The 16914-nt window shown below is 35.2% G+C and overlaps 2 protein-coding genes across 3 annotated transcripts; one reads left to right on the top strand and one right to left on the bottom strand.

Annotated features, from left to right (window-relative positions):
- Window positions 1-70: 70 nt before the first annotated feature.
- Window positions 71-7936, bottom strand: Pex12 (peroxisomal biogenesis factor 12). 2 transcript variants are annotated; one of them, XM_089244386.1, is made up of 8 exons: window positions 7869-7936; window positions 7316-7568; window positions 4873-4981; window positions 3893-4086; window positions 3145-3365; window positions 2248-2410; window positions 1966-2045; window positions 71-922 (listed from the first exon to the last, which is right to left on the bottom strand). In XM_089244386.1, the coding sequence occupies exons 2-8, from the start codon at window positions 7433-7435 to the stop codon at window positions 805-807; spliced, it is 1005 nt and encodes a 334-aa protein (XP_089100512.1). In that variant the 5' UTR covers window positions 7436-7568; window positions 7869-7936; the 3' UTR covers window positions 71-804. The 2 variants fall into 2 exon arrangements, with proteins under 2 accessions (XP_089100512.1, XP_089100511.1); XM_089244385.1 differs by having other exon boundaries at window positions 7731-7922.
- A 2886-nt stretch (window positions 7937-10822) lies between these two features.
- LOC149076744 (uncharacterized) lies at window positions 10823-16514 on the top strand. The gene is made up of 5 exons (XM_089244384.1): window positions 10823-11040; window positions 11478-11565; window positions 12200-12247; window positions 13516-13707; window positions 14998-16514. Exons 2-5 carry the CDS (start codon window positions 11529-11531, stop codon window positions 15174-15176), a joined length of 456 nt encoding a protein of 151 aa, XP_089100510.1. The 5' UTR covers window positions 10823-11040; window positions 11478-11528; the 3' UTR covers window positions 15177-16514.
- Window positions 16515-16914: the final 400 nt, after the last annotated feature.

Genomic DNA, 16914 nt, shown 5'->3' with positions numbered 1-16914 from the left:
CTTTGTGAAACTTATTGTAAACTTATCTAAGTTAGGATTAAAAAAATTCAATGAATTACACAAACTTTTTTTTCAAACAAAAAAAATTAATTTCATTATTTTATCTTTAGCAAGACATCATATATAACTGCCAATAAAACAGAAGAAATACAAATTTGCTAAAGAAAGAGAAATATTACTGCTCAATCAATGTCTTATAGTAATTTAAAATAGTACATAATATTAAAAAACTACTCCTGTAAGAAGAAAAAGCAATTCTGTATTATGATGAAATGCTATCTATAACTTGTACAATAGTTTGAAATTTTGTTTACTTAATAGAGCATCATTAATTGAGCATATAAAAATTTCAGTTCAGTTTATTTCTGATTGTTTTGTTTCAAATTTCACTGATAATAAGTCATGTGTATGTTCATGTCATGTTTAGAAAAATCCTATCCAAAAATAAATGTATTTTATCAAGACATATTAGATAAACTTGAAACACTATCACAGATATTATCCACAGAAAAAGTGAAATATTGTAGAAATAAATAGTTTTTCCAGGCTTGTTATGAATATAGTTTTTTGGAAAAAATTGGAATAGTTAATAACTGCACACAAATCTCTTTGTTCATTTATAAAATAAAAATATGTTCCTGGATTGCTTTTAGTCAATGAAAGACATCAAAATTTAAAAAGCTTAACTTCACCATTATCTATATATATATATATATATTTTTTTTTTTATTGTAAAAATATATTTTTCTACGATATAAATGAAAGTCCTTCTCCACCAGAATTTCATACATGCATCTTTATGGCTCATTCATTTTGCTGATAAATTTTTACAAGTTCATCGAGAGTGGCTGGATAACCCGTCACTGGGCAGCAACTGTTCTCCTCAACATACCTGAATATGCATGGGTAGCAGAACACAAACCTGAAATAAAAACCTTCAGCGATAAAAATATATACTAAAAATTATTACTGCAATGCAGAATACAAATGTATATAACATTATAGTACTTTGGCATGCACACCATGATCTTCAAGGTAATTGCGCCATTTAACATTTATTTTTAAAAATTGATTCAAGCATTGAGATTTGACTTGGTTACCACAAGGAATATAATGCTTCTTATATTTTATTTGCATATGCTTGTACTTGTACCTCGGCTATCGAAGATAATTTGTTCAGAATAACGTTCCTTTTGCCAAAATCTTAAAACTGATTTCCCCCACGCTTCTATGGAAAATAGGTTTAGTTCCTTCCAGGTACTGCCGAAAATTTGAAGAGATTTTTTTTTAAATACTAAGAAGTGGTATAAAAAAAGACAAAACTGGCAGAATGCTAAAATAAACAGCTTCAAAATAGGATACTTTGAAAATTACAGGAAGGTGAGATACTGAGGCTCATTTTATTTTACACTATGTACATGTACGCAATCCAGTCAGGTTCATAAGTGTGCCCATCAAATTGTGATTTAATCAGCACATTTTTATGTTTTGTACATGAAAATGGAAAAGAAAAACTCTTAGAAAGACCTGACCATTCCTTTTGATCTACGAGTCTTGCACCGATAGAATGTGTGCACTGAAAATATTAAAAAATCTAGGTTATTTTTATTTTATAATGCCTTTTGTCTATGTTTATTTTTTCATTTTAAATGAGATGGTTCAAAATTTTCTGAAAGAAAAGCAGAAATAATACAACAAGATTCTGAGTTGGGCATGAATTAATCTGGATCAAGTGATAGTAATTTTGGTGATGATTATCGCGGAAATTCAGCTCACTACATGGCTGCGTCATGCTGGTGCGTGCATTCATATCAACAGAAATCTCCATTAGCAAAATCTGTATTTGTTAGCCGATGTTTAAAAAATTACAAAAACAATCTTTGTAAGCCAAAAAATTTGAAAGCCCCCAGGATTTGTTTGTCAAGGTATTTTTGTGCAAAAAATTAAGGAAATTGAGATGCTTACCCACTGCAACTTAGAGCTGTGTCATTTGTTCTACTTTTGAGACAGATAGGACAAATACCTGAAGCGATATCACATGGCCACTATGGTGAATTCAAGAAAATAAAAGTATTTCATTAGAAATAAATAAATTGGCCAAACACAGTAACCAAACACTTCAATTAAATGCAATCAACACATCAAAATACTCTTTAAAAATAATATACTCTATTCACTGATAGATTGCTTAATTAATTTCCAAGTAACTAACTGATAGTTCCGAAAGAATAAAGGAAAGTATCATACTTTTGGAGGTGGAGGAGGAACAGGTGTAGGTGGGAGAATTTCGGTTCTCCCGTCTCTACTGTACCACCAATCGAGGAACTGTAGAAAAAATGCACCGAAAGAAACACCTACAGTGACTGTGGTAGTGAAAGACTTCAGCAACTGCCATGTTATGGCATAAATTCTAGACAAAAATCAATATTTTTTAAATGAATAAAATGCATCAAAGAAAAAGCTAGAATTAGGCAAACACTTTTTATGCAAACTACTTTTTTTTAAACACATCTTAAGAAACCTCATAATTTGTCAAATATATTCAATTCTATAATTATTCAATTTCACAACTGATTTGTTTTTCATCATGTATCGAAATAAAATAAAAACCCAGTGCATGTCACAAATTTTCTGAGAGGGATTTTAATTCAATCAAAAAAATCTATAGGGAAAAAATATATAATAGACCAACACAAAAAAATGAAAATTGTTCAATGTTATTTTTTTTTTATGTCTCCGATATCAGTTTCAACTGTGCTATACAATAATACTCTGCATTTACATTGTCTTGTCCTAAAAATGAGTTTTTTCTCAATGAGACGCAATTTGAATCAAGCTTGACAAGCTTTTCACATCGTATCTTATACAGAAATGTTTTCCCGAGAGAGTCACACCAAAAAAAAGAAAAAGGAGAGAAAAATTCTGCAAATTTACCTCCCTTCTCCTTTTGAGGAGTGTGGGATATTGCAATTAAAAATGTTTACCTTGACTTACATCATCAGTCTAGGAACGAATTACTAATATAAATAAATTGGGGTATCACTGCACTCCAAATATGCATACTAAATAACATCCGAACTAAAAGTAGATACAGTATACTATGGGAAAGAATAAAAAGAAATGCTCAATCAAAAGAATTCTCACTTTCCATGATGAGATAGTAATCTATTTTCCCATGAGTTTGAAATCATATCATCTTGACCAGAACTTTGAAGTTTTGATGATGTGATGTGTAGCAAAGGCGAATGATAATCGCTCTTGTTTAAAGCATAAGCCATGTGGTAAGTGAGAATTACAAACTCCCATGTGAAATGAAGTGATGGGTAAATCTTCTTGTAGAATAAAGCTATCTTCTGTGTCTGAAGCTGTGGGAAAAATAATAATTGGAAAATATAAACTTTTCAAGCATTCACGCAATAACAATTTCCTTCAAAGATCAATTTTCTCACATTACTACTTGCTGCTGAACCATACATGCATCTTGTAAACATTTCTCTATAAAATTTGTAACAAATTGGTACATGCAGGAACATGTGTCTGTGTGTGTAAACACATGGCCCTTGAGAATTGTGCTTGTTTCCTGTTCTAGTAAATTTTTTTACATTGCTAAACTCCTTCTCAGGTTTTTAACAGCAGTGAAATTTATGATTGGTAAACATTTTTTGTTTTTATTTATATTCAAGTTTATTGTTACATTGTAATCTGAACATTCATTATAGTGATGAAATAGACAATGGAGTTATGATTTGCAAATTATCTGTAGAAACAATCATCAATCACATCACCTATTATTTGATTATTCCATTATATTTTACATCAACTCCTACCGGCACACCATTATCATATTAATAAAAATGTATTCACAAAAACTCTACTCTAAAAAATGTCTTACATTGAAATCATTTGTCAGTGATCCATCTTCTTCTTTTTCTCTTATCTTCTTGAAGAGTTTTTCACATTGCATTCTCAGATAAGGAAACACGCTCATGACTAAGACCCATAACAGGAGCTTCCTACACGATACTGACAATGTTCTTGGATCAGGAAAACGCCTCATATCATAAAAATATTCAGGAAAAGAAGCCCCTATAAAACCATTAATAATATTAGACATGACTAAGTTTATAAGTATTTAAATATCTTGGGTTGTTAATGAGTAAAAAAAAAAGGCCCTCTTCACATAGGGATACTGATGTTGCCTAGACACCAGAAGAATCAGTATCCAAGTGAACCAAAAATGTAAACTTCTACAGCCTTACTCAGATGAGGATATTGGAATATTAACAACTATATTACTAACGGACCTGATGACTGGCGACTTTGAGTGCTACCTATATAGTTTCTCAATACTCTATTATCATTATTATGAACCTTTATATTTTTAATATGCCTTTTCAGATAAAGAGGACACCCCCCCCCCCCCCACCGTTCTTGATGTAGGCAACCGCTTGTTTTTAGTTAGTTTACTATTCTGTGTCCCCTCATATATTTTATATTCAGTATTGAATAGTCAAGTTTTATAAATGACTGCCTCTTATATATCTTCTCACAATGTAGTATCGACTCTGATGATCATGTGAAGGCAGGGAACTAAAAACTGTGCATCAGTTGGTTTTTTTCAGTCCCTTGAGTTTTTAAGTGTTTTTTGTAGCATTATGTGAGTAAAAAGAGTCAACTCAAGTCGTTCAATCGACCAGTCTATTGATCCCCAGGCTACTCGAGATCAATTTGAGAACACCCGGCTGAGGAGGGCCTAAATCTCACACAAAACTAGCCAAATAAATACATTGTATTTGTAGAATGCTGAAACAGACAGAGAGAGAGGTTCAGATAATAAATTTCAAATTAATTCATACACATTATTAAGACTACCTCTAATCCTAAAATGAACACAGTTGAACATAAACTCCATCAATGTGTAGAGCTCTTCAAAGTTTTTGTACAATATTATGAATTTATCTGGAAAATTTTCAGCTAATATCTGAAATATAAAAAATAATAATTCAAAATAATATGCATAAAGCATTCATCAACATTTTCACATGATGTTTTCACTGTTCCGTAAAATACTGATCATATTACTGAAATATTGATCGTTGCCAATATTTTGAAACGAAAATTAATAGACATTCAAAGTCACCAAGTACTGTACAATGTAAGTCAGTGTTAAGGCCTGTTCAAGCAGGTTTAGTTGGTAAATGATTAAATGGTTAAGTACATAAGTGGAACAGAGTCTGGCCCATTTTTTCATTAAGTAGGCAGGAGCTATGCCTATGCACCAGTGGGCGTGGCTTCTGCATGCTCCCAAGTGGCACAGTGGTAAGATGCTCGTCTTCCACTATGAAGGTTACCATCAAGATCCACGGGTTTGAATCTGAGCCTGGGGTGACCACCAATAGCTGGCACTACATTTCCCACCCAACTCCACTGGTTGGAATTTGTTGTATTGCGATATACGACCAGAGTTTGTGTGCAGTAAAGAAGTAGGCATGGCTTCGTATTACTCAATCATATTTTCTACTAGCGACCAGTATTATCTGAAAAAAATTTTGATGAATAACTTCACTCTTGTATAAAATTTTAAGGGGTAGTTTTGCAAAATGAGGATTTTTTTAAATGAGCAACCGAGATATAACTGTATTAAAAAATCCCTGAAATTTGAAGGAGTGGAATTGAATTTTGTTGCATGAATGATGTGTCTAGATGTGAACCGGCAAACACTGTTTGGGACAGATTTTAAGATTACTTGACAACTTGAAATTTTGTTAATTGCTAAATTACTAAAGGTCTTAAGCTCTGGCCACCACAAAAGATGCTTCTAACAAATGTGGAAGAAATTTCTCAATAGATGACACCAGTCACAAAAGTTTTCATTTTGACAGAGACATCAGAAAGGACAGAACTCGTGTGTCTTTTGAGACATGTCATTGTTTAGGCCCATTTAGGCCATACATGTGTTAAGTTAACTTCTACTGAACCAGACATGCACCTCGTCCATATTCCTCTGCAGAACTTCTAACAAATTGATAGGCCTATATGTTGGAATGTGTGTGTGTATGTGCAGTAAATCTGATGTGAAGTTTGTTTCTGTGTAATGCTTGTTATGTGTAGTGCTACCATCTGCCATCAATTTCTTAAGTTAACTAAGTTGGCAAGTTCTCAAAAAAAGTTTCTACACATTAAGTGAATTTAGTAAATGCTCATTGGATAATGTTTATACAATGCCCACTGGCACATGTGCATAGTCCTACTTAACCAAAGAAACAGAATCCGGTTTATTTACTAAACTAAATTACTTGATGACTAAACAGCATGTAAATGACTTTTAATGTCTGCGTACATTTTAATGTACTTGACAACTTAAAATTTAGTTAACTACTAAATCACTTTCTGCATGCAAACAGCCTTAAGTTTGTGTGCATCTGAGATAGGATTGTAATTTTTAGAAGGCAGAGGATATGTATATGGAGCCGAACGTTCATTAATTATAAGGCAGAAGACTTGCAGCGACATCATGCACCTTGTCGGATATTTCAGAAACACATGATGTTTATTCGATGTATGGCAAATTTGTTTCAGTCATGTCACTAGCTCGCTGTATCTTTCAAAAATTGTAAAACAAGCAATTATCTCATCTGTATTACAATTAGCACTATGCGATTTTGCTTTTACATATTTGTATATTTTGTCATGACGGCTCGCGTGTCGCTGGTGAGCATGCTTTGCTCACTGATCAGCCATCTCACCAAGTAAATGCCTGATGGCCTTTCATCTCTGAATATAAGTATAGTAATTAAAAATGAATTCAAAAATCGAAGCTGTAAGAAGTGGGGGGGGGGAATCGAAGATGAAAGTAGAAGAGGGGAAAAAAATCAAAGTTACAACCGGGATTAGAACCACAACCTGCGTACTGCCAATTTTATAGTTTACCAACTGGGCTAACAGTGGATGCTCTAGCCACGGGTCCTAATTTAATTTATCCATTCTTGAACATCGACTTGTCACTAACGCACATGCACTCTCAGAATGGACACAGAGGTGTGACGTCACTTTCTGTCCTGCCATACACCAAATAAATGTCTGTATTACGTATCTACATTCATATTTTAAGAATGTGTAATTTAGAATCTGGAATCGAGGACACACCAACGATCCTAGCCTAGGAGGCCTCTGGATCATAGAAAATTATAATATTTATTAATTAACATTTTGTTATTTTACTTAAATTGAACTAACCGATAGAATCGCATATTTGCTATCGGAACAGCTTTTCATGAATCAACTTCAACATCAATCAAATGAAGTTCAACTTTACCTTGGAGAAATGTCTGAAGGCATCTCGCAAACCGGAAGACAAACTCTCTTGAGCCAAAACAGAAAAAATAGAAGGCTTTGCTCCGGCGCTCATGAAATGCTGCGAGCCGAACTCGGCCATCGCGGTCGTCTGCTTGCTTTATTACTGAGCTAGCTCAACACGGAATTAACGTCTTCTTTGCCTGAAGAGAAGCCAGAGCATACTACATGGGCTTCAACTTGACTTGACTTGTTTTACGTCCTTTTGTACCAACCTAGGGTTTTAGGACGGGTAAAAAAAAAGAAATATACAAGGTTAATGTGTTAGTTTGTTAGTTTTTTAGGGTAGGAAAAAAATTTTTGATACATCAACATATATGGAAAATACCATACATTTAGAAAATTATAAAATAACTGAAACATATATATAACTATACCCATTCACTTTGTATATACCACCTATACAAAACCCATACCAGTACACAGCTTTATCACAAATTGTACAAATATTAAATCAAATTCACAATATATACAGCACAAGAAATTTTCTCGCATCAAACCAAATAGCTACATACAAGAAAAATGGGCTTCAATGGTTTGTTTACACCATTGACACCACAACATCGAGACACCTTTGACCGCATTATGTTCGTACACGCAGGCCTATTGCTGACCATTCGACCCGTTAATGAGTCATTGCATCCTTTTGATAGAAGAAACGGAATTTTTCTCTTGTGAAAAATTTGAAAATTAATGTTTTCCTAGCCACACAGTATATTTTGTGTTGTGGTCTGTTCGAGTCGAGATTGGCCCATCGAGAAGAAATATAAGTATATAAGCCCTATATTTCTCCTCTAAGGATTGGCCAGGGGCTTTGAGGCTTTTTGTCGTCGTAATCATCATCAGTATCAATTTAAGGGACAGACACAGAATGATCCCCATAGAGATCAATGTCAAAATTGCCGATTTTAACTGTAGAAATGCGGAAATTTAGTGGGCTTTTCAGCCACATCAATAGTTTTAAAAATTGCATTGAATTCCCTATTTTCGAAACATTGAGTTCGTTTAGAGCAGTGTTTCCCAAAGTGGGCAATATCATCCCCTGGTGGATGATGGCATAGTCTTGGGATGGGGCGTTAGAAGCTACGGGTATAACATAGGGTTCTATGGGTTCGCTTGAGTGAGGGGGCGATGGCAGAAAAAAATTCTGAAGAAGTGGGCGATGGAACAAAAAGTTTGGGAAACTATGGTTTAGAGATATGAAGACCAGAAAATTAAAAAAAATAATAATTGGCTAGACATACTTTTGAGTTGGATATCCATGCAATAACATTGATTTTAATCAAAAAAATTTATATCTTCTCAAACACAAAAATGAAAATTAATGTCCCCGTATTGTCTTTTAATATCCATCTGCATCAATCCACATAGTTTAGGATTTTTTATAATTAATTATGGACCAATAAAGTATATTGAAGGAATTCCGCACCTTTAATTAATCATTTTTTGAAGCAAAAACAAGCAAGTAGATAACTTCAACGTCAAAGAATTTTCGAAGTATCTAGCGCCTGCCCAAAAGAAAAAAAAAAGATTCATTTCTACGTTTCTTTAATCTAGATTTGTTTCTTTCATGAGACGCACATGAATAAGTTGCCATATTGGTTACCTTGGATACGGTTTGTATGTCCCTCAAAGAATAAAGAAGGAGATATCACGTGATCCAAAAAGCCTCATTGCCTTTTAATATTCAACTTCATCAATTCAAAGAGGTTATGTTCTTTTTGAAAAATAGTAATGGCTCATAAATTACATTGAAATAATGCCGCAGCAATTGAGATAATTGGACAGGCAGATAAATAACTCTAATTTCAAAAAAAAAAATAAAAAATGAAATATTCGAAATATTTAGCATTAATGAAAAAAACTTTCATTTCTACATTTCTTTAATTTATATTTGTTCTTTCAGTATTTCATGATCTGCCGAAGAAGTCGCCATATTGGTTGCCTTAAATACGGATTGTATGTTCCGCAAAGGAAGATGGAAATATCACGTGATCAGCTGCCATCCAGTGACTGATCGAAACACTCAAATTTCTCAAAAATTAAGGAACGTAATGATGATAGATGGTAATGTAACTTTTAATGCAATTTATAGAAATTAAGACTCCGTTATCGAATCACGTCGGTTAGTCAACGAATCACACTGATTCATTCTTTGATGAAGACCCACATATACAGCAACTTTTTTTGTAAACAAATTCAAAATAAATGAATATGTGAGGAATGTAAAAATATAATAAAGTCACAACAAATAACTCAAATTCTGTCACAAAAGAAGATGCGCTTTTCTTTTCAGTTAGGCCGTGCGTTAGTCTGCAGAGGTTCTGGACAAATTAACATACGAGACACAGATGTAAATCACACTTTTCTCCATCTTATCAGCATACCTGGGATGCCCTTTGATTGAATCTCTGTGCGGTGCTCGAGCAACCGCACTTCTGGCCTGAACACCATACTCCTAGTTAGCGGACACCTCCCGTTTACGAACATTTTTTTTAATTGCGTCAACGGGCTTTGATGTATTTTATCACCTGTTAACGAACACCCCTGTTACAGGACAAAATTTTCAGTTCCAAGGTCGTCTACTATCGAGAGGCTCTATTTCGTTCCCCAGAGCATGCATGCATTTTGGTAACCCCCTCCACCCCAATATTAGATTATGCGTATCAATAGACATAAGCTTAACGTCTAGATATAATAGTTATATTATAACTATATGTATAGGAAATATTCCAATTGAATGGAAATGATAAATTGATCTCCCTCCGATCCTGCGAACGGGGTGCCAGACCAACACCTATTAGAGAACAATGGTTCCACACGAAGCTCTTGACGTCACTGAAGTAGGCCATGTCACCTATAGCCATCGGATATGCTAGAAAAAGGGTCAAGATGGCGCATGCGTGAGCCTGCTATAGCCAATGGCTATAGGTGAGATGGCCTACTTCAGTGACGTCACACGCTTAGTGTGGAGTCCTTCTCTAGTAGGCGATGGCCAGACCCACTTGCCTCTCCGTGAATATACGTGCTGTTTTCATGAAAATGCATACGAGTATTGCACAAGAAAGTAAAATATTCTATGAAAGCTACAAATCGTTTACAGTTTTTTAAGGTACAGGGTTGATCAAAAATATTTTTTTCTTTTTTAATTTTTTGTCGGTCCCCTGAAAACATTAGTGACCGAATCTGCACTGGAAAGCGTGAGTTCAAGCATTATGTTAGCATGCTCGAAATTACTGAACTGTGTGACACCATAGTTCATTCGCTTAAAACTGTTAACTAGTCATAATAAAATGGCCACTCAGTGTATGTCTATAGCACTTTATAATTTTCAATTTTTCAATTTATAGCCATTATTTCACGTTCTTTGCCGAACGAATCACTTGTGTTTTATATCGCTGTGACGTAAAGGAAAAACAATGTTATCAATTATTTCTTATCAACTCGTCTCACATTTCACTTGTATTTTGTCACCTAGTGCCGAAAAAAACAAATATCAGCTTGTGCTTAGTTTTTTATTTTTCTTTGTAACTTGAAAATTATTTGTAATATTTTTCGTGGCAGTCGATGATCACGTTAATTTTATATAACAGAAGAGAGAAACTATTCTCTGGAGGAGAAAAAGTAAAGTTCGAAACAAAAGGAAATCGTTCATTACCTTAAAATGTCGGTAATGTGATATACGCGGTAAGCAAATTATTATTCAAACTAAAATAATTTATTCGAGACATAAATTATTGTTGTTTTTCATTTGAATGGTTATATCCCTTATTGTATTACACTAAACAAGTATTAAGCTATAAATAGCTGTTGCACTTGCGAAATTTTATTCGGTTGAAGTCAAGCCGAATTATTTGACGATTTGTCAATGGGGAATCGAAACACACCGTCAATCAAAAACTTGTTTTTGACACGTAAGCGAAAACTCAAGTGAGTTTAGGTGAAACGGATAGGATGATATTAAACTTGTGGATAGCCATAAATTTTGAGCGTTTCCGCTCACAGTAATTTGTTCATCTATACAGTATCAATATTATTTTACGAGAATACCTATATGTCTAATTTTGCATGAGTTTGAAATTGCATCAGATTTGTGAGCCCATCTATCCATTACTTATTTTCAGTTTTCCTGATGGAAGTGAATAATTCTTCGACAATTTAAATAAACTGATATTATGACATTTCGGAAGACAATCGTTATCTTGGCCAAAGGTAAGAGTTCCAACGTTACAGATACATTTTTAAAAATAAAGTACTATGTACATAAGCATACAAAAGAGAAATTTAGTATAGCGGATAGCAGTGATGGGCAAATTTTCTTTAACGGCGGGCCAAAAAACAAAAACAAAAATTTTTGGCGGGCTGGAGATATTCCGACTATGTAATTGGAATTTTTAAGCTTAGAAGTGAACTGGTGGGATGCGCGGTATACTTTGAAGACTGCCACGGTTTCATTGCAAATGAAAGACAATTTTATGCGTATGAAACCTTTACTACTGTGAAAATAGAACTGAGTATATTTTAATAACTCTATGCAAATTTACTTCACATGGTGTTGTATTTTTTTGCACATGCATAAGTGTTTAAACCAATTTCTATTTATAAATTCTCACCACTATATTCTCCGTATGCAAAAAAGAACAACAATTAAATGAATTTTTTTAAAACACTGAAATTTTTATAAAATTATTTTTAAGTCTGCGGCGGGCTAGATAGAGCCTTAAAGTGAGCCGTGGTTTGCCCATCACTAGCCTATAGTATCAAATTACGCGTATGTACTCCGAGTGAGAGATTTATTGGCTGGTCATCAGTGTTTCATAACAGCATTTTGTTATACTATTTTCAGTGACATGTTTGCTCCTGTCACTTTTCGGAATGTCCATGGTGCCTGTAGGTGAGTGTGTGTGAAACCCTTTTACTTTCCACTTAATTTTCTACGCATGTATGTTTTCGTTTATTTTTCAAGACGCTTCTTAAATTGTGACACGTTTTGAAACTTCTATGTAACGAAAATCGTCAATATACCGATATTGCTCTTCGGTCCCGACACAATATACTGTATAAATGTAACCTTCTCTTTAGTCAGAAGAAGAAGCCACCTATTACAGAACTGTATTTGTATTAAGCAGCTGTTACTGTGTATTTGTATTCCGCTTAAAAAAATCTTTTTATCACTATTTTTTTTTCGCTAGTCGTGATGTAGGGTTGAAAGTCACAAATAAACCGTTTGCACATTCCTCGTGTAAACCTCATATGAAAATATTTTATTTCATACGCATAAAATGCACGTGCAAAGATACTGTTTTGAATAGGGTTGCCAAACATCCACAACGGACGTCTGTGCAATAGTAGTCAGAGTATCGTTATGTCCCGGGTCCTATCACCGCAGATGGCAAAGTGGTGATTGGCTGAAGCTAGTTTTCTTTGGTTCTCCGATTTTGCGGCGTGGATGCGAGCAGGTATTCCTTTTGAAAAATATCTCCACAGAGAGCCGCGAACACAATAAAATTACACATGCCATACATCATACACATGTCATTTTCAATATGAATGGTAAATGGTAGCACTTCGAACACGTGAACCTCCGACACTGATAACTAAGGGACATATGTTAGGGACACACAGCAAGTACACATCCGGCATGTACCGATTCATCAGAAATTCTTCAGAAGTGCGTTAAAAAGTTAAACGAGGTGCATGTACGGTTTAGTAGTAGTAGTGACGCTGTATTTATTACGCATTGCCCGTATTTTGAATGTTTCACTTGTGTGTCCGCGCTTTACTTGGATTTAGTCATAAAATAAGTGAGACATTTGTATTTTTTGAAACATCAAACACAATTTCAATCGATTTGAAATGACAAAAAACCTGCGATTAGATGAAAACTCATAACATACTACCATCTGAGAATAAAACAAAAAGTTGTGACTTCTTTAAGTATACTCGTGTTGTTTTCGTTGTTCCGCTTTTAGTTCCAGATCGGTAACGAAATCGGTGCTTGGCACTATTTTGCTTTGATAACGGTAATGCGTATAGCTGGATACCTCGCTCCAGCACCTTAATGAGGTATTGTGGGCTATTGTCTTCCTACTTGGAGAGTTGAGGATTTAGTAACCCTAATTACAATGCAGATACTGTATGTACTTTTTTTTTGTTTCGCAGGTTCGGCTTTTATCCACTTCTGTCCATACGAGTCGATGATTCCAGTGTTCGTGATAATATACGGGCTGTTGTGTATCATACGATTTCCTTTCTTCCTACTTGATTGTCTTGGGTTCCTGAGATCATCCACCTGGAGGTTCTTGTTCCTCACACTCATAGTCGGGGCGTTCGAGTTTGCATGGTTGCTTTACGGTAAGATCCAAGCTATTACATAGCAAGTAAAGTATAATGTTGTATTCATAAATGGTAAAAATACAGTATTTGATGTATATTGAAAGTCGTTGTGAGTACAATCAATTTTTTGGTAACTCTCGAACACACACAAACTTTTTTCCAGTAAATGAGTTTTAGTAGCTTTTTACTCAAGTTTTTATGTAGAATGATTTCCTATTGGGATAAAAATAGACATCAAATATTGAAAGTCGGTAAAAGTAGTGTACAAGATAATTATACAGTAAAAATCCTGCAGGGAGTTCGTAAACTGTTAAAAAAAAATTGGAGGGGTGATAGTATCCATGGAGACGAAACCGTATTTGCCATAGAACTTATTATCACAATTATACACTCAAAGTCAGAAAAGCGTAAAGTAAATTGTCCACGTGGAAGTTTCAACAATGGAGGGGGAAAAAAAAAGAGACGTAACGAAATCATAAGTTTCATAATCCCGTGTAGATCAACGGTAGATATCCAAGGGAGACGCACCCTCTCGTGTGTCGTATTTATATTGTTTGCTGCAACAAGGATTCTTGCGGTAAGATCTTCCGCAGCGTCTAGGGGTGTCTTGTACACCGATGCTTTCATGTGCTCCCAAAAGAAGAAGTCCAGTAGATTTAGGTCTGGTTATAACAAAGCTGCATTAAGAGCATCTTTCAAGCGGCTTTGGGTTATAACCTCTTGAATCTCCCTTATTAAGGCGCCTTAGATCTGGTGAATGAGGAAGCCACGTCACAGGTCCACCACGTCCAATCCAGCTTTCGGGATGTCTGGTATTCAGAACACGTTGGGCATCGGTTCTAAAGTGTACTTTAACCCCTACAAGGGTGGGGGCCCATTGTTTGATTCCGATTGTCATCATTTTTTGTTTTTTCACGATACAAATTAACTATAGAGGGGCTTGTGAAAAATATGGCATGGGGCCATGGTTCTGGGGCTTCATCATGCAAAAACACACGTCCCTATGTGTGTCAGAGCACTCTATAATGATAATCGCCTATACAGTATAACGATAGTACCGTCTAGGCCCGATGCACATACTGTTAATATTTTATATTCCATCCATACAACGATAACTCCTTCATAACGATACATTTCCCCAGTCTCTTGTGTGTGTGCGTATCGTTATAGCATTATCTGAATATCGTGATATGAAAGGAGTTTCCCCGTAATAATTTTGCACGATGATTTTCTGCATTTGATTTCATTCATCGCAACCAATAACTTTGTCTTTATTTAAATTTATTTTCCTTTTGTCTTTGAATTCAGGTACGATCATTATAGCGAAAGTGGATTCCGTAAGGCTCGAGAATAGTAAACTATACTGCAATCAACATTTTCTGAAATACAGCAAAGCAGCCTTGATTTTAATGTATTTCATGTTCGTCTCGATGTGCATCGCAGCAACATCATGTCAAGACCATGATGAAAAAGAGGAAGAGCCTTGAGGGGCGTCACGGTCGGAAATTCCGAGGGAAACGATTTCTTAGCTACACTTTGCTGCAAGAAACAAGTGCCCGTGGTGTGTGAATTAAGGAATATCCAGGCACACGGGCAAAGATATCACGCAGGGATACTGGAGAAGATTGAATTCATAAATAGAAAATTCAAAATGCTCTTACTGATCGTCGTTCTGTGGTTTCACCACTGTTTATATCTGGTAACCTCGATTTTAAGGTTTTTAAATTCCCAGCAGTACAGCAGCAGCACCACCGAACTAAGAAAACCAAATCTTTTAAAAGGTTCTTGACGTTCTCTGATAGGATCTGATCATGTTTCAACTGAAGTGTGAATGACTAGAGAGAGAGAGAGAGAGAGATCAACTTTTGATTAGATCTCTAGATGTATGCTTTTTCTTGCGTATTACTATACAGGGTAAATAAATTTTTCCGACGTACGAGTCCTTAGAAGCTACAAAAACCAACTAATGCAAATGAAATCCAAAGGATATAGGTGTTTCAGAGTTTTTGAAATTGAATTAAAAATTATTAGTATTAACTTGCTTTAAAGCATTTACAAATAAGCGATTAAACATCGATCGTTGTAATGTTTTGCGTAAACTTTAATGCACTGCGTAACTCATACCGCTCGCCACCCTGAAAAATTAAGATTTATTCAGTGTATACGTATACATGTTTTTCAATTTGACCTATGTTGAAGACTTTTTTTATTTGATGTGTAATAAGCACTGTTTTTACAGATAACTACTACTTTCATTGATGGACACCCTGTAGCATTACACCCCCCCCCCATATGAATTATTTGTTATAAACAGGATTTTCATTAAAACGGGCAACCTTCAGCCCCTTTTAATCTGTTATAATGAGGTTTTCTCTCTCTCTACTTCACAACACTTTTATGCATTGAAAAATGATCATCCCCTATACAAAATCACAAGTGGCGTTGAAACGGTGCCCGTTTCATCATAAACGCCGCCGGGGCAGGACTCAGGCAAAAAAGAAGAGCTCACCAAGGAGCTGGTGCGCTAACCGCTCTAGCAGATCTGAACGAGCGGCGTTTATGGTGAAACAGGTACCGTTTCAACGGCACTCGTGGTTTTGTATAGGGGATGATCATTTTGCAATGCATAAAAATAAGTGCTGTGTTTGAATTTTTCGAAATTTTTGTTTCTGTAAACATAACCGCGAGAGATAGGTTTTTGTTTCTTGCCTCATTCTCGAGCACATACCCTGAAACACATATATCTCGAATTTCATTAGCATTAGTTGATTTTTGCGACCGCCAGGGCCTCGTATATCGGTAAAGTTATTTTATGACCACCCTGTACATCATAGTTTCTCAACCTTTTTTGTCCCATCGCCCCCTTCTTCAGAAAGTTTTTTTCCCTCATCGCCTCCCCCACGCAATCTAACCCATAGGATCCTATGTTATACCCGTAGCTTCTACCACCCCCATGGAACATTCGATCTCCCCCCAGGGGCCGTTAACGCCCACGTTGGGAATCACTGCTATACATCAAAAGAAACTTGTAACTTTAGAGGGTAGATGATAAATGTCGAGAACTCGACTCTATTCATAATTATCGCAAGAGATAATATCATAAAATGTGATTTAAAGGAGGAGGTGGTGCGAAGATAATGGGTTCTAGATTGTAGCACATAAACTATTGTGCGTATCTTTTCTTTTATTGAACACAAATTTCGGTTTAGAACAGCGGAACCTCTC

The sequence above is a fragment of the Pholcus phalangioides genome, unplaced genomic scaffold, assembly GCF_987345545.1.
Source record: "Pholcus phalangioides strain wild (caught in Gottingen) unplaced genomic scaffold, Ppha-v1.0 ptg000015l_1, whole genome shotgun sequence".
Taxonomy (NCBI): Eukaryota; Metazoa; Arthropoda; class Arachnida; order Araneae; family Pholcidae; genus Pholcus; species Pholcus phalangioides.
The sequence above is the reverse complement of the archived record's forward strand: the minus strand, read 5'-3'. Positions and strand labels throughout refer to the sequence as shown.